The 17,313-nt window shown below is 58.1% G+C and overlaps 3 protein-coding genes across 6 annotated transcripts in view; 1 reads left to right on the top strand and 2 right to left on the bottom strand.

Annotated features, from left to right (window-relative positions):
* Positions 1–837: 837 nt before the first annotated feature.
* Positions 838–7,266, bottom strand: LOC128335612 (uncharacterized). The gene is made up of 4 exons (XM_053274184.1): positions 7,182–7,266; positions 5,526–5,859; positions 4,289–4,581; positions 838–2,973 (listed from the first exon to the last, which is right to left on the bottom strand). The coding sequence occupies exons 1-4, from the start codon at positions 7,264–7,266 to the stop codon at positions 2,966–2,968; spliced, it is 720 nt and encodes a 239-aa protein (XP_053130159.1). The 3' UTR covers positions 838–2,965.
* The window catches only part of MID2 (midline 2), a 97,074-nt gene continuing 85,741 nt past the window's right edge, over positions 5,981–17,313 (top strand). The window contains exon 1 of one of the 4 annotated variants that reach the window (XM_053273678.1): positions 5,981–6,889. The gene's annotated coding sequence lies outside the window, so the exon portion shown is untranslated. Of the gene's footprint in view, positions 6,890–11,165; positions 11,332–11,961; positions 12,092–12,584; positions 12,635–17,313 lie in introns of those variants that run through there. The other 3 variants (XM_053273676.1, XM_053273679.1, XM_053273680.1) reach the window with 3 other exon arrangements.
* Positions 10,112–12,754, bottom strand: LOC128335613 (translation initiation factor IF-2-like). Its single transcript, XM_053274185.1, has 3 exons — positions 12,373–12,754; positions 11,652–12,139; positions 10,112–10,249 (listed from the first exon to the last, which is right to left on the bottom strand). The coding sequence occupies exons 1-3, from the start codon at positions 12,752–12,754 to the stop codon at positions 10,220–10,222; spliced, it is 900 nt and encodes a 299-aa protein (XP_053130160.1). The 3' UTR covers positions 10,112–10,219.

Here is a 17,313-nt window from a genome sequence, read left to right on the forward strand (position 1 = left end):
GGTGAAGGTCTGACTCAGTAGGCAGCAGCAACCCAGCTGGGTAGTGGTGAGAGTGTCAGGTTAAGCCTGGAGGGACCTAGATTCAAAACCATGAAACGCATGGCGTGAGCTTGGGGCAGCCACTATCTCTCACTTTACCTCTCAGGGTTGTTGTGAAGATAAAAATGGGGGAAAGGCCTTGAAGGAAGGAGAGGAAATACAAGAAATGGACAGCACACTGGCAGACTATCTGCCAGGTGCCCCAGCAGCGCAGACCCAAGAAAAAATGTGTCAAAGCATTAGAAACTCATCCGAATTTTATTTATAGAACCCTCCAAAGCCACTGTAAGCCCTAATTGGTGCCAAGGCTGCTTCAAAGGATTTCTGTGAAATCCTCACAAATAGAGCAGCAGCAGCAGCCTTGGCCATGCATGCAGCCGGGGAGTGCGGTCTTAAAAGAATGGGGATGCCAGGGAGGGCCTGACAGAGACCCCAAAGATGGGGCTGTGGGGCGGGGGGGGCACACAACAGAACACCCAGCTCTCCAGTGTAAAGCTCAATAGCAAATCCTGCTTCTTCCAGCTTTCCTATGACAGATTTAATACTCACAAATGAATTCTGCTGGATGTATATTTTGGAAAGCAAGCTTCACTGTTGTGGCGGGGGGGAGCAGAGTTGAGGCAAATGCTCTGTCTTCCTTCTTGGTTGCAAAGGTTTTTATTTTATATTTTATTTGCTACATTTCTATCCTGCTCTTCCTCCAAGGAAAGATACATTGATATCTATGTAAACCGCTTTGGGAACTTTTGTTGCAAAGCGATATATAAATAATCCTTGTTTTCGTATTTGTAAGGAGCCCAGAGCGGTGGACATGGTTATGTTTGTCCCCACAACAATCCTGTGAGGTGGGCCCTCTCCAGGGACCGCCGGAGCCACTCTGGGGATACCACGTCTGTCAAGAGAGGCGAGTTCTGTCTGAGCAAGGCGCAGGGAACAGAGCCTGAGAGCCTCAGGCCGCCATCCGTTCAGTGCAGCAGAGCACATGGGCAGCTGCAGGGAGGCTGGATCTGGTCTCTGCCTGCCTTTCCCTCTCTGCTTGCCATCGGCTCATTCATGTCCATCTCTGCTCCCTGATTAATGTTTGGCCCACCTGGGTCTCCTCTCAGGCAGAGCCCAGCGGACTGCCGGCAGAGGTAGCTGGGGAGGAAATCCTCTGAGGGAAGGATGCTTCGTGGGCAAAGGGGCCAAGGCCGTCCGGAGGCCCCCGGCCTTGCCCCAGAACCCGGATTAGGAGAGAGGGAGTCACATGGCCTCCGCCTCCTCCTCCTCCGATGCTTCTGCAGGGAAGGTGCTTGGCCTTCCTTCTTGGGAGGCTCTGGGCAGGATTCCTGCATTGCCTGCAGAGCAGGCGATGCCTCATGTGTGGCAGAGGACGGGGCCAGCTGCAGAACCACAAGGCCTGGCTGGTCTGGGCAAACTTCCTCCTCCTCCTCTGACACGGACGGAGCTGTGCGGCCTTGGGGGGCTTCTGCTAGCTGACCTTCCAGGCCACCGCGGCTGAATCCAGAGTGAAAGGTTGGGAATCCTCCATGTGTGGCATTTGCCGCTTGTGACGGCTTCATTTCCCACCCCGCCCTGTGCCCGGCCTTCTGGGAGCCCTGATTAAGAACACACTTCTGCGCACTTGCCCTGAGACAGCAGCAGGTCAGCCTCCCATCGGAGCTGCACGGCAGAGCGTGAGCATGCAATATTAGACTTGCCTGATGAGCAGGCTGTGCAGACGAGGGCTCAGGGGAGGGGGGTGTTTCTCATAAGCCCTGATGTTCCCACCCGTGTCAGATCTATCGCCTCTGAACTCCCCGCATATGAGTTTTGTTTGGTGGCCAGATCCCGAGGCAACTGAAACGCCAGCCTCATGAGGCAGGCTTGGGGTCCCATCAAGGGCAGGAAATGGCAGGATGACCCGATCCGACCCCTGGGATACAGCCCACTGGGGAACTCCACACTGAAATGAGTCCATCGTGCCCCTTGGCCTGTCGGCTTCACTGTCTAGTGGTTGGAGTAGGGGTTTCTGGTTCCTCTGCCCCAGGCCAGAATCCATCAGACACAGCCCAGTGACAAGAATCTCTAGGGCATTCCGTCTCTTCCCCACATAGCCAAACAGGCCTTGGACTGGCTCCAGAGGAGGAGGAGGAGAGGAGAGCTGGTCTTGTGGTAGTAGCATGAATGGCCCCCTTTACTAAGCAGGGTCCACCTGGGTTTGCACTGGATGGGAGTCTACATGTCAGTGCTGTAAGGTATTCCCCTGAGCAGGGTTGTCCTGGTGGCATGTGGGCCCCCTTCCAGTTCATTCTTGTGGGGCCTAAGAGAGTGGGGCCTGGGGCAGTCACCCTGCTTGTCACGCCCTAGGGACAGCCCTGCCCCTGAGAGGTGGGGGCCGTAGCTCTGCGATGGAGCGTTGGCTTTGTGTGCCCAGCCAGACGTGAGCTTGCGGATGCAAATACCGGCAGAAAAGAATCACTTCAAAAGCGCTCTGTGTTGTAACCGGCCAGCTTTGAGTCCAATCTTTCTCCCCTTGCACTCCAGTCGCTCCAGCCCCCATAGTTCTTCGACATACCAAGGGGCCCATTCTGAAGCGAGTCGGAGAGGACACTTAGGAGTGATCACGTCCACTGCCCTGGGGAGCTTGCTGTTCTAGTCCTCCAACAGGGCATCAACAGGATCACCAGTAGAGCCAACACCCGCCAGGTGTGGGTGGGATGGTGGTTGCTGACCCAGAGGAGCGGGGTGGGATTTCTCCCCCCGCCCCCCGGAATGCCGAAGCCTGTGGCAATGAACCTCCCTGCCAATTCCTTCACACCAGCAAGCAAAATGACAATAACCAGCGACTCTGGAATGGACTCTGGAATGAATGAACAAGCAATCCATCTTCTGGCCAGGACAAGCAGCCACACATCATCCCTGAAATACTGGGGAACCTTCTGAGTCAGCTGCCTGCGTGGGAGAAGCAGGCAATTAAAAGGCTGAGCTAATGACACAGGTCGAGGAATGCAGATCCCAGCCTGTCCATGTGACCCACTCAGGATGTGGAGCGCAGGCTGCTGTCTTGCCAAGATGGTGGGGGGCGGGGGGAGCATAGCCTTGGCCCCAGGCAGAACCTGCTGCCGGCCAGAGGGGTCTGGAGTGCGCTGGGCAGACCCCCAACTAGCATGGCTTTGGAGCACCATGCCATGCAGCAGTGGGAAGGCCTGGCAGAGGCGAGCACCACAACTTGCATGCTGGTGGCGGCATGATGCACCTCCATGGGCAGAAAGAGGGCTGCTTGGCTCCCGTGCTCTTGGCTCCGATCTCTGCAGCATCGAGGTGGTGGGAAAGCGGGCCCCACACCATCCGACCCAGATGGCAGCTAGCACACACGCAGCATCCCTCCCCCTTTCTGCTCCCTTGGGCTGGGGGCCTGCTGGACGTTCCTCCCACTCAGCTGTCGGCCCAGAGACCCAGCCTCCCCTCCTGTGGGGCTAGCCATGTCTTGCCTGTTCCCTTCAAGGCCGCCCATGCCGTTCTAAGTGGGCCCATGTCAACCTGCCCTTCCCTACAGTGCTGTTGGCCAGTTCGGCGGCATCCAAGAGGGCGTGCGCCTTGGTGACGTTTGGAGCCGGCCCTTTCCCCTCCTGTATCAGCAGAACCGCACCACTCTTCTGAGTGGTGGCCTGGAATACGTGGGCATCTAGGAGCCAGTGGCTGAGGGAGGAGCTCACGCTTGCTGACCTGGTGCGGTGTGGAAGCATCGTGAGGCAGGAGCTGCCTGCCAGTGACTGTAGGCCTCAGCCCCCAGAGTGGAGTGGACAGCCCCACGGGGGCCCAAGTGACAGCAGCCTGTCCTGAACACCCACCGCTGCAACTGGCAGAGCGCCATGTGGGTGGTGGGGTCAAATGGCTTACACCTCCAGGAGGCCTGTTCAGCATGCTGGGTCCCCAGAGGGGGGTGGACTACAAGTCCCATCACTCGTGTGGCCATGGTGGCTGGAGATTGTGGGCCTTGTAGTCCAACAACATCTGGGGACCCAAACTGGGAATCCCTGCCCCATCAAGGGCCATTCACACGACCACCAGCCTGGGCCGGAGAGCTGCCTGTGCTCCGATCAGCAGCCATATGCTTGCGAACATGAAGGAAGGAGGCGGGAGAGTGATCGTGTGGCAGGATGGCTTTGTGTCCACCCTCTTTAAAACGGGGACAGGATGCGGGTGGGGTGCACCTCTCCTCCCAGCTCCTGCTTCCCACCTGCTCATGCTCCCCTCCTCCTCCTACCTTGATCTTCCAGTTCACACCTGGCTCTCTCAGCCTGGCTGGGCGCTCCTCCCACCTTTATTAGCAGCCTCGTGAGAAGGAGCCTTAGAGTGGGACACGGGCCCAGAGCAGACACCTCCTTGCCTCTGGAAGAGGAGGGAGCATGGAGACTTCTCTCTGATGAGCTGGCTTCCCACAGGCACAGCATCCAACGGACATCCATTGAGAAAAGTGGCGGGTTCAGGATGGTGTGTGGATATTTGCCAAGGCTGGGTAGATGCAGCGAGAGCTTTTCCTCATGCAAACGTCTTCTCCTGTAAGAAAAGAGGAAGTGATCTTGAACTTTGCTAGCCTTTACCTCTGACATTTGCGATCTAGATGTGCTTCTATTCGAAAGGACAAACTAGGGGTGAAGAACTTTTCAGACTAATCAGGAGGCATTTCCTTGAAAAACTCTCTCCCCCCCGCCCCCCCCCCCCGGAAATGTCCTCTGGATTCCAGATGCCTCTTTTAAGTTTCACAGAAGCTGTCAGGCAATCCAAACTGTGCATATTCCACCCTGACCGCTCAATTTTCTGGCTTGGAACATTTCAATTTAAACCCAAATCAGAACAGAATTAAAAACTGGGGCAAAGCAAAGGCTTTCATGCAGCAGGAGGAGAGCAGCAGCTGCAGCAATCCTGAAGGGCGCTGTGCAGCTTTGGCCTCAGGCATCCCCACCCACCTGCTCCAAAAGTGCCGACAATGTGGGGGCTGCTTGTGGTGCGGAGGGAGACGTAGCTGGCCCCGGGTGCTGCGTTAGGAACCGCACAAGGTCAGCGGCTGCGCTTGCCTTCCCGGAAGGGATGCAGCAAGAAAAAGCCTCCGGAACGGAGCTCCCGGCAGGCGTGAGGCTTCGGCCTGGCTCACACAGTCGTTCAGATTTCGGTCTAACGGGGGCTCCTGACACGAGTGTGGTTGTGTGAATCCACGGCAAGGCGGGAATCTCAGACTCAGCTCCAGCCATAAACCACTTGGGCGTGAGTTCACACATGCGTGCTGACGCTGGCAACCCACACCAAGCGTGGGTTCCAGAGACTTGTGGGAACCAGGCCACTCTGTTCTACACTGCTACAGTCCACCACTGTCAATACTGCTGTACCGCTTTGCGACAGAACTTCTCAGAGCCGTCTGCACAGGAAAACAAGACCAGGGATGAGGGGAGCTGGCCTTGTGGCCGCAAGCATGAGTGGTCCCCTTGGCTAAGCAGGGCCCATACCTGGGAGCGCCCTCAGGCAAGGGGTGCGGCTGCGGCCCAGTGGAGGAGCTTCGGTCCGGCTTCAGCCCCCGGCGGCGGCAGCAGCAGCAGCAGCAGCAGCAGCCGCCTCCTCCTCCTCCACATGGAGGGCTGGCCGGGAGAGATTCCTGCCCAGAGCCTGGGAGAGCGGCTGCCAGTCCGTGCAGGCAATCCTGAGGGTAAGGCTCCAAGGCGGGGGGGGAGGAGGAGGCCCAGGAGGCCCAGGAGGCCCAAGAGCAGCCCCCCTCAGCACCTGCGGCGGCTGCTGCTGCCTTGGCTTGAAATGCCCCATGGCAGGGCCGACCAGGCCTGAAGCCTGCACCAAGCCCCGCCCCCTCCCGGCCTCACTTCCCCGCCCCCTCCCGGCCTCACCGGTTTGATGGCGGGAAGATCCACCAGCGCGTTCGCCCCACCGGCGCTGTGATTAAAAAAGGCCCTGAGGGGCCGCAGCGTGCCTGGTGTGTGTGTGATGTGCGCAGGAGTGTGTGCGACTGGGCACTTCTGGTCCAGGGCGCGCCGGGGTGGCAAGGAAGTACGCTGCCGCCCCGCAGGACCGTTTTTAATCCCCCTCCCTGCTCCTTAAAGGTAACCACCCCCTGCCGTCAAACCGGCTGAACCGCCAGACCTTCGAACTGGGTTGGAGGTCCGTGAAAGGGCCTCCCAACGAGTCCGTGGACATCCCTACAGCCCCCTCCCTTTGGGGGAAGAATGGCGAGAGGCCAGGCTCTCTGCCGGCCTCCCCAGGCCACCAGGCCAGGCGGCATCCAGCCGGTGGCCGGGCTGAGTCTGAGTCGGCTGCCTGGGTCCCTAGATCCATCCTTGGGGGAGGGGGCCCTGGCTCAGTGGTAGAGCCCCTGCTTTGCGTGGTGAAGGCCCCGATGGAGATCCATAAGGCCGCTTCCTAGGCTCCATCACATGTAGATTCGGACGATTGTGTGTGAATCAGGCCTACATTTCTAAGCAGATTCTTCAAAAGGGTTGTAGATGCCAGGAACTCGTTTCCAGCAGTGGGGACAAAAGGGAGCCAAGAAAGTGAAATACGCCCCCCCCCCCGCCGCCGCATGGTGCCCCTTTCCATTCCGATTCCACATCCTGCCAGTGGTGCAAGAGGGGGGCCTAGAGCAGAGCAGCCACGCCAGGAGGCTCACACGTGACGGGGCCTTTCGGGCACAGTGGACCACTGATTGGCCCATGGCTGTCTGAACCCAGGCCAGGCCCCGGAGGTGCACAGGGGACCTCAAACCGAGATGTGCAACCCAGAGCTGAAGCCGGCTTGCTCAACCAAATCCAAGCCGCTTTGAAGAGAAGATGGACGCCAAACTTTCCAGGCCAGCGAACGTGAGGAGGTATTCCATATTCATTTTGCATGTTAAAAAATGTCCTTTAAAAATTAATTTCTTCTCAGACCATCCACAATTTACCATTTGCATTTCAAGCCATTTAAAATATTTAAATATATTGTGAAATGTGCTTCCATTATTTATGGGATCATTAAAATGTGCATAAAAATTATAGCAGGCCAGGCAAATGATCACGGCCCCCTTTGACAGCAAGAACTGCCTCCCATTAATCTGAACGAAAGTTAGATTTCTCTGGCTGGTGGGCCGAGTCAGGGCTGGGCTGCGTGCTGGCACTTGCCTTTCTCAGGAGGTAATGACTGGCAGGTGGCGGCGCATGTGTGAGCTCGAGGGAAGGGCAGGGAGAGGAAAGCTCGCTCTGCCATGCTCCATCCACACGCGTCATGGGCCTGACATGATATGGGCATGCATCATTCGCGAAGGGGGTGAATTATGATGCATGGATTACATGCCAGAGGCAGCTGCTTCCCACTGAGTTCAGGCCTTTGGCATACCTCTGTATGGTCTACTGCACTGACTGGCAGCAGCCCTCCAAGGTTTCAGGCAGGAGCATCTTCTCCCAGCTCCAGCTGGTGATTCGCTGGTGATCTGCGCAGGCTGGTCAAAGAGTCTGCTGCTGGGACTCCAGGGGCGTAGCTAGGGGAGAGGGGGCCGTGTCTGAGCAAAGAAGAAAATAGGGTAGAGCTGGGGCGGGGGGCGGGTCCTTTGAACCCATCCACTCAGTTTTAGCTACACCCTTGTGGGGCTCCCCACTTCTTGGCGGTGGGGGGCACCAAAATAGGGCTACACAACTTTGGCCCTCCTGCAGATGTTGTCCGACAGCTCCCAGAATCCCTGGCCACTGTGGCTGGGAGGTGATGGGACTGGGCACTGTAGTCCAGAAACCACTGGAGGGCCGAAGTTGTGCCCCCTGACCTAGAGCGCCCGAAGCCTCATGGGGCAAATAATCCCCCAGGGAGGGTGGTCCGTGGAGGTCTCCTCTGCGAGACTCCTTTGATCTCATGAGCGCTCTCGGGACTGGCTTGGAGGAGCCTTTCATCAGAGCTGGGGGGAAGTGACCTCCCACCACCCAGCTAAGGGCAGCGGGTGTGTGTGTGTGAAGGAACAGCACTGTGTGCTCTGGAAGAGACAGAAGCAGCAAGCCCAAGAGAGCTGGGTTAGCTGGCGGGTGGAAGCACCTCTGGGGCGGAGTGCAAGGCCTCTCTCCTGGGGTGGTGGCGGCGGTGGGCAGAGCTGGCCGTGGAGTAGCGAGCATGTCCCCTGCTAAAAGAGCACAGAGGCACCTTTTAAAAGTGGCGATTCTCTGGATGGAGCGGAGGGAGAGCAACTGGCCCTCTCCATCCCCAGCACAGCATCCCTCCAGTGGCTGTTGCAGCATCTATATGATGGTTTGGTTTTGTTTTTTTAAAAAGAAAGGTTGTGAGCCCTTTGGGGGAAAGGGAGCCATTTTATTGATTGATTGACATCGATGTAAACTGCTTTGGGAACTTTGGTTGAAAAGCGGTCTATAATTATTTGTCGTCTGTGTCTTTTCAGTCCTTGCAGAAGTGGGGCGTACACAACACAATTCTGTCCTGTTTGTCATGACTGATGGGGAGAAAATACCTGTCTTTCTGGCCTCCAATTCCCCTTTCCTCCTGCTTAGCTCTGGATGGGATTTCTTTGAATAAAGATACGTTTTAAGTGGCAGTTGTAGCAGTGATCCAAATTTATCCACTAGCCCCACTGCGATGGATTAAACTGCACATAACCTATTTCTTCACTTTTGGAAGTTAAAAAATAATCTCATCTATTTCTGATAGGCTTACTGCAAGGACATTGAATTGGAACTCGCAAGTTCCCTTTGCGCCGCAGCCATGAATAATAAAAGACTTCACGGATCTTATGTTGAAGTCTTTTCCTTGACGTAGCTCCCCAAAAGCGTATGGCTTCCTTTAGCATAATTACTAGCCTTTGTGAACAAGGAAAAGTACCCTTCACTCACAGGGCTGTCAAAATAAATGCCCTATTGGCCCTCCTTGCCACTGGCACATGTTGCTGGGATGCAGAAAGGGAGGGAGACAAACGACTTGTGCCGCTTCACCCACAGACATACAAGCCGCTGTGCAAATTATGCTCCTACTAGCCCTGGGGGAATGCTTGACTAACAAGCAGAAGGTTGCCAGTTCGAATCCCCGCTGGTACTATATCGGGCAGCAACACTATAGGAAGATGCTGAAAGGCACCATCGTCTCAGACTGTGCGGGAGGAGGCCGTGGGGAACCCCTCCTGGATTCTACCCAAGGCAGCCACTTGGGCGCCAGGAGCTGAACTCGACTTGACGGCACACTTGACCTTGACCCCCTTGCAGAGATGTCAGGAGCATGGTGGCCGGAGGCTGGAGCTGCTTGGTGCCACAACCGGTCGCTTGTTTGTTTGGGTTTTGCACAATAGTGTCCTTCTGGAAAGGTGGTCCTCACCCCAATGTATTTTCATTTGCTCTTCTGCTGAACTGGGGTTATGGAGACCGCCCCATATGTCTTTGGACACAGAAGGCCTCAGGTTCAGTCCCTTGCGGCAGCAGCAGCTCCAGGTAGGACTGGGAAAGACCCCGACTGAAACCTTGGTGAGCTGCTGCCAGTCAGAGTAGCCAGTAGAGATGTGCATGGATGTGTTCAGAGGCCCTTTGACGGGCCACCAAACAGGTTCAAATGCCAGGTGGTTCGAAGGTTTGTGGGGGGGGCTTTAAGGGTGGGGGAGGGTGCACTTACCCCCCTCCCCACGTCCCCCCTCCGCTGGCGCGGGCTAAAAAAACTGGTCCAGTGAGGGGGCAGCGGACCTCCCTGCCGTCCTGTCGTCTCCTCAGCCCAGAAGTAAGTGGAAGTAGCCCCTGTGCATGTCAGGTGTGTGTGTGTGTGTACAGACCCTGCTTAGCACAAGGGACCATTCATGCTTGCTACTGCAAGGCCAGCTCTCCTCCCACTGAGAAAAAGACACTTGCTTTTCTGGAAGTCTGCAAAAGCTATGAAGCGGCATTGCGGTAGAACTGTAGAACACTAAACATTGCCAAAAGGAGAGTGGCCGGTGGGGGGGTGGGGGGGGTCTGCCAGTCCAATTGACTGGGATGTGAAATCCTTCCCCCCACCCCGCTGCCTGCAGCCAGCCTGTCAGTGGGGACTGAGTGGGTCGAGCTACCAAGTCCCCTGATCCAGCAAACAAAGGCAACAAATGTTGGATGTTTGAAGTGTATTTATTCCTGTGGACACTGTTGCTTCCTAATTAGTTGCAGTCCAGCAAAATACACAAGCGTTTGGGGTTTGCTGCTTTGTCTTTTCCAGATCATGGTGGTTCTTTTGTTGTGTGGAGTACCTGCAAAAAACCAAAGGAACTGGTTGTTATAGATGCAACGGAGAGCTCAGTTTCTAGGGAATGGTGCCAGCCTTGCCTTCCTTCCTTCCTTCCTTCCTTCCTTTGGCCCCTGTGCACAGCCTCTGGTTCCCCTGCCTGCCCAAGTGTTTTGGCTACTTACAGAGACCTGTGGTTTCCACGCTGGCCTTCTGCTCTTTCATTCAGGAAGGGGCTTGTGTGTGTGTGTGTTTGAAAGAAGAGTGTGAGAGCTGAAAGAGACCTTGAAGCTCCACTGAATCAGTCCTAGGATCCAAACTACCCGGGGCACCATATTGTTGATTAAAGAGCCAAGGTCCATACTCTCTCCTCAAAGCAGCCTATGCTCTTTTTGTTTCTGTGCGATAGAAATCTGCTTGTAATTGCTCATAGATTTGCCACATTGGGTGACTGCACGTGAGCGAGCCCCGCTTCTCAGGGGACCGGGCGGGGGGGGGGGGAGGCCCAGCTCAGTGGCAGGCAGCACAGCGGGGCATCTGCTGCTGCTTCCCATGCAGCAGCAGAGCCCAGCAGCGTCACTCCCCTGGGAAGCCGCTGCCAGCCAGAGTGGAGACTCTGGGCGGCTGGAGGGACCAAGGCTCCGGCTGCTCTCCCGGCGGGGCAGCTTCCTCGGGGCTCCCGGAGGCCCCCTGGCGGCGCCTCTGCCCCTCCCCTCCCCGCCCCAGCGGAGGAGCGAGCGCGGCCCGGGCCAGGGCCCCGCCACCGCCTCCCCCTCCTCCTCGCGCAGGGCGCCTGCCACAGCACAGCAGCAGCAGCAGCAGCAGCGGCGGCGACGTGCGCGGCTCCGGCTCCTCCAGCCGGGGCGTCCTCCCTCCCGCCTCCCTCCCTCCCTCCCTCTCGCGCCTCGGCCTCGCCTCCCCCGCGCTCGCTCGCCCCGGCTCCCCTCCCTCCTCCCCGCCTCCCTCCGCGCGCTCTCCCCGGCCGGCAGCGCCGCTCTCCCCGCGCCGGCTCCGGCTCCTCCTCCTGTCCGCGCCTCCAGCAAGATGACAGCCGGGTGGCAGCGGCGGCGGCGGTGGTGGCGGCGCGGAGGCTCCTCGCACCGGCTGGTAGGTGGGACGGACGGACGGACGGACCGACCGGCGGGCGCGGGGGAGCCCGGGAGGCCAGCCAGCGGCCGCGGCCACCGCCCCGACGGGAGGGCCCCAGCCGCGCGCGGAGTCGGGCGGGAGCTGGGAAGCGGAGCGGAGCGGGGCCGGGCCGGGCCGGGCCGCCCCCCGGGTGCCGGAGAGAGGCGGGTCGGGTGGGCGGCTCTCGCCACTGGCAAGCAGGGGCTAGTTAATCCGTAGGGGCGCCACGGTGCGAGCGGGGAGGGGGGAGGCGGAGGGGAGCTCCCCCGGGGCCGCCGGGGCCGAGCAGCAGCACTCACCGGACCCGGGTTGGGGGCGGGGGGCGGCCGCCTCAGGCTGCACGACGGGGCTGGGAGCAAAGGGGTGTGTCCGTCGTCGGCCCGTGTGGGCGCAGAGTCAGTGGGGCTGCGCGCGCTGCCTTCCATCCGCCGCCGGGCGGGCAAGCAAGCATGTGGGGCCGGGGGAGCGCCCTCGCGGCCCCGCCGCCGCCTCCACCCGCCTGGCAGAGGGCGCTGCCCCCCGACCCCGGCCGGCGCCTTTGCAGAGCAGAGCTCTTCGGCCCTCGCGCAGGTGGCGGCCGGCCGCCTCCTGGCCCCCCTCCTCGCCGGCAGCTGCCGCGCGTGACTCGTGGACTCGGCCCGCCCGCTCGACGTGTCGGCTGGCTCGCCGCCGGGGGATGAGGCCCGCCCCGCTGCTGCCGGCCGCAGCCGAGCAGGGGGGCAGGTGCGCCGCCCGCCAGGTAACACCAGTTGGAACAAGTGGGCCGGGGCGCAGCAAGCAGCACCCACTCACTGGCTGGCTGTCGCCGCTCGCTCGCTCGCTCGCCCTTGCGCCCCGCCGGCTTGGCACAGCTCCGCTTCCCCGGGGGGCTGCCGCTGCTGCTGCCGGCACAGGAGGGCGGCCCGCGGCGCCCTCTCCTTCCCGGCCGCGGAGGGTGCGCGCGCGCCTGCCTCTCTCGGGCGCCCCTCGGCTGGCTGCGCCCCGCTCCCTGCGCGCCTATTGGGCGCGGGAGCCGCTCGCCTGCCTGCCGGCCCGACCGCGCTGGGCAGCAGCAGCAGCTCGGAGGCCGCGAAGTTTCCCTTGTGGCGGGAGGAGGGGCGGCAGCCGCGGAGGGCTCTGGACGGGCCGCTGTCCGGGCTGGCCGCGAGCTCGGCGGCGCCTGGGTGCTGCTGCTGCTGCTGCTGCTGCTGCCAGCGCGGATGGCCGCCCCGAGGGAGGGGCTGCTGCTGCTGCCGGCCGGTGACTTTCTGGGTTCGCGCCGTCGAGGAGAGCCGGGCCGGAGGTGAGGTGAGGCGGGGGAGCCGCCATGGATGGCCTCGTGGGGTGGTTCTGCCTTGCAATCCAATGAGCTGGCCACTTGCTTTGTGGGGAGGGGGTCCATCTTCTCTGCCAGCCTGAGCATCACAGCAAAAGGAGCCCCCTTCGCTTTGGCCTCCCCCGCTCCACACCGCACCTTTGGTTGCCCTCTACTCACTGCTGCGTCTTCAGGAGCGCAGACTTCACCAGCACCCTCGACCTAGTGCAGTGTATTGCTTGGCTCGGAGCCAGGACTCTCCATTGGGACTTGCCTGGCCTCCGCCACAAACTCACTCGGTGGCCTTGGGCAGGTCCCTCCCTCTCGGCTCCAGCACCCTAGCTGGAACATGGGGGTCGCAATGGCTCCCCTTACAGCACAGGTCAGAGCTGCACAACTTTGGCCCTCCAGATGCTGTTTGACTACAATTCCCAGCCTGCCATATGCATGGAATGATGGGCATTGCAGTCCAACCACATTGGGGGAGCAGCAAGCTTGAGAAACCCTGCCGGGCAGGATGGCTGAAAGGATAACCATGGAAGCTCGTGCCGCTGGAGTGCTTGGACACTGGAAAGCGCTGTGTTTGTGCCGCCAGGTGTCACTCGGATGGCATCTCAGGACTCCCACACGAGTTGTCCTGTGATGCACAGCTTTGTACAGGCTTGGCAATGTCTCGTGCTGAGCTCTGTGCCTCGTTTACGAGGAGCGTCTTAAGCAGTGAGGAAGACGGCCGCCTTAGCACTGGCCTGTTGGGTGGGTTCTGCTGAGTTTTGATTCCTGCCCTTCACACTTTGAAGCCTGTATGATGTCACGCTGAGGAAAGGTTGCACCTCTGCCCCTTGCAAGAATTCCTGAGCCTTTGAGGGCAGTTCAGGAAGAAGTCTTGGTGGAGGAGCGGGGCTTGGGGAGGCCGCAGAGCCGGGGGCTGAGTGTTTGTGAGAGACTCTGTTGTGCTGCCTGGTTTCCTTCTGGAAGAGTTGGCTTGCCCGTCGTTTCTGCTCTGGCCAGCAGTGGCTCCGTCAGCCAGCTGATGGCAGAAGCGCCTCTGCACGCCTGTGCCTTGGAACCGAGGTGCCGGCTGTTGACCCGGCTGTGGCTGTTTCAAGACCCAGGACTGTGGCGTCCGTAGCAGGTGGTGGAACTGGCGCTCGGCTTGAGGGCAGATGAGATGCTCAGTCAGGCCGGGTTGTAAGAACTGCTTCTGGTCCCTGGTGGAGCTTTTGATCCCTTCTGAAGGGGGAGGTGTGACTTATCCTAGGGAAAGAGTCTAATATTGCCCTGCCTCAGGCAAGATTTCCCGAGAGCGCTTTCCGTGCTGTTCTGCATCCTCCCTTTTTTCAAGAGGGATACAGCATATGAGGCTGCTGCGGTGTTGGTACCATCTGAGCATAAGAACAGGCCTGCAGGATCATGCCCAAGGCCTTTCTAGTCCAGCATCCTGGAAACTGAAAATTTCCCATGAAGAAACAAAAGTGGGGGTTGGGGGGAAAATTGGTTTGTCGGTTTGTTTTGGAAAACCCCGAGCCCACATCTCTCTTGGCAAGTGTCAGTTCTGGCCAAGAATGCCTGCATAGCTCCAAAGAGGTCCGCTAGCTGGAAAGGGCTACTTTGGAAGCCGGCAAGTGGCGGAGCTGGGTGGCCTTGGGATCCTTGCAGGCTCCTGACTGACACAGAGGCTTGGGTGGGGTGATATTGCCAGGGCAGCCCTTGCTAGGTTTATGCTTCGTGGGGTGCGCTGCAGCCTCTGTGTGTGTGTTGTGTGTTGTCTTTCTCCCTGAACGTGCTTGCACACTTCTGCTTAATGAAAGATCTGGCTTACTCTTTTTGAATGAAGAGCTCCATTAAGCTGTGCTGATTAATGAGCAGAAAGCCCAGCAGGGAAGGCAAATGGCTGAGCTTTCTCACATGTGGTGTTTACCAAGCGGCTGCTTCTCATATGTGCAGCATGAACATGCAGGCTTGGAACTTGGGAGCCCACGGACAACTGGGAAAACAGACGCACGTGAGTGACAAGAAGCAACCGGGCCCGGTAATATTCCCTGGACATCCGTGGCAGGGTACGTGCGCTCAGCTCTGGTGGAATCAAGCTCTCCAGTGGTCTCTTCTGTGACTCTTTGGATCGCCTGACAGCCACGGAGAGAGGCTGCTCCCCCCCCACGGACGCCCAGCTGGTTTAAACCCCGGTGAGACTATTGGGCGCTCCTTCTGCCGGGCGCGTATGAGAGGCTTTTGACACGCAGCCAACATACCCACTCAGTGTGGCTTGAGGTGGTGTGCCCTGAGTCATAGACATGCAGGACGCTGCCGCTACTGAGTCAGAACGTTGGCCCATCGAGCTCAGTATTGTCTACACTGACTGGCAGCGGCTCTGCTGCCAGGTTCCAGGCAGGACACTCCCCCAGCCTGACCTGGGGCCTTCTGCATGCCAAGCCGATGCTCTGCCCCTGAGCTGTGACCCCCATGCCCTACGGGGAATATCTGACAGCAAAGAGCACTCCACATGCAAACCAGGCCAGACTCTGTCTGCTTTGCCCAGGGGACAGTCCCTGCTTGCTCCCACAAGACCAGAGCTGTGCATGCAGCCAACTTCTTTTAGGCGTGAGGCGCCTCTGGAAGTCAGCAGGCTCTCTGTCCGTCCTTGTGGCGGCCACACTTCATCTCCCTAAGAACAGCTCGTTTTCTTTCATCCAGGGCTCGGTTTCCCCCAAGTCCTTTGATGTTAGAAATGGGGGGTCATCTCAGATCCGGAGTCGTCTTCCTCCCGGGTCAATACAGGTCAGGGCTGCACAGTTCAAATGCCCTGGTGGGCCGGAATCATCCACAACTTGGGGTGCAGGGGCCGAGGTCAAATGTTTATAGCACATTATTATCTTAAAATTAAAAATATTATTCGTTACTTGTGGATCTATAATCCCTGTCAGTGGATCCATAGTTTTCATCAAGGATAGTGGCCAGAGATAGGTCCTGTCCCTGCTCAATCAGGGGGGGTCCTAGAGTGCATGCCAGCCCCAAACAAAGGCCTCGTCCTCTCCTCTCCCTAAATGGTTGTTGCTTTCAGGCTGCAATGCCAGGCATGCTTACATGGGAGTCAGCCTCACTGGGTAGGCCATGGAGCATATTACTGAGCAAGCAGGCACAGGATGGTGCTATCAGGCAGTTTCCAGCTCCTGTGTTGCTGCAGGATACCTGGGGGCCAGGAAAATAGTCCCTGCGGGCCAAAGCGGCCCCTGGGCCTGATGTTGTGCAGGTCTGAGACAGGCACATCTCCACGCAGGGCTGGGAGAGACTAATCCTGAGTCGGTCTGGGGCAGCTTCCTGACTGCAGTGAGCCGCCATCTTCCTCATGAGGCAGAGAATGGCCCGCTGTTGCCACTGGCTCATTAACTCATTATTTGTGCAACTGGGCACGATCCCTTCCGTACTGAAACCATATGGCGTGTTTGCTTCCCATGCAAATCGTCATGCCTAGTATTTGCATTGCTCTGTGGTGTCTCCGTGTTGGAAACATGTCTATGATCTCCGCGATTGAACCCTGACGGGCTGGTCAGTCTCACTCTCCCAGTGTGGGGTGCAGAGTCTGCGTGGCCTTCTCCAGGTGCCTCTGCCTGGGCGACCTTCTCGGAGATGGCCTTTTGGGTGGTTACACCTCATCTTTGGACCGATTCGAGAGGCACCTTCCTTGACAGCATTTGGGTGTCAGTTTCACAAGTGCTTCATTTCTTCATGATTGTGCCCTGCTGTTCTGGTGCTCTTGATTTGTATCTGCTGCTTTGGTTCTTGCTGTTGCTGGTGTTGTAATTTGTTTGTGTCTGGTGTGGTGCACTTTTATTAGCCTACTTTCCAGTAGGCTTATGAGATCACCCGGCATTTTGTGTGTGTATCCCCCCCCCCCCAATCAACGTCGCAACGCCTGGACCAATATGAACCAAATCGGGTAAAGTTGTAGGGACCCCTCAATGGCCTAGTTTGTGATGATGTCATCCACTCCGATCCAAGATGGCAGACACGTAAACTTTTGCGGCGCAAGAGGGCTAACTTATGAACCTCCTAACCAATTTGAACCAAATTTGCTACAGCTGTAGGGACATGTAGGGATGCCCTAATGGCGTGGTGTGTGATGATGTCACCCGCTCCAGTTCAAAATGGCGGCCACGTGAACATCTGAGGCACAAGCAGGCTAATTTGTGGACTGCCTAACCCATTTGAACCGAAGTAGGTACAGTTGCAGTGAGTGACACACAGGGGCACTTTAGTGGCATAGTTTGCGATGATGGCATCCACACCGATTCAAGATGGCAGATGCATAGACATTTGAGGCGCAAGTGGGCTATTGTAAACCGCTTAACCAATTTGAACCAAATTTGGTATAGCTGCCGGGACTGATAGGGACACCTCAACGGCATATTTTGTGATGATATCATCTACCCCAATCCAAGATGGCGGTCACGTGAATGTCTGAGGTGCAAGCTTGGCTAATTTGTGGACTGTCTAACCCAGGGATTCTCAACGTTGGGTCCCCAGGTGTTATTGGACTTCAACTCCCATAATCCCCAATCAAAGGACATTGGAGCTGGGGATTATGGGACCCAACCTTGTTGGTATATGTGCAGATGAAGCTGCCTGGTACTGGGCTGGTCCAAATGTCACTCAGAGGCACGATTAAACCT

The sequence above is a fragment of the Hemicordylus capensis genome, chromosome 11 (assembly GCF_027244095.1).
Source record: "Hemicordylus capensis ecotype Gifberg chromosome 11, rHemCap1.1.pri, whole genome shotgun sequence".
Classification (NCBI taxonomy): domain Eukaryota; kingdom Metazoa; phylum Chordata; class Lepidosauria; order Squamata; family Cordylidae; genus Hemicordylus; species Hemicordylus capensis.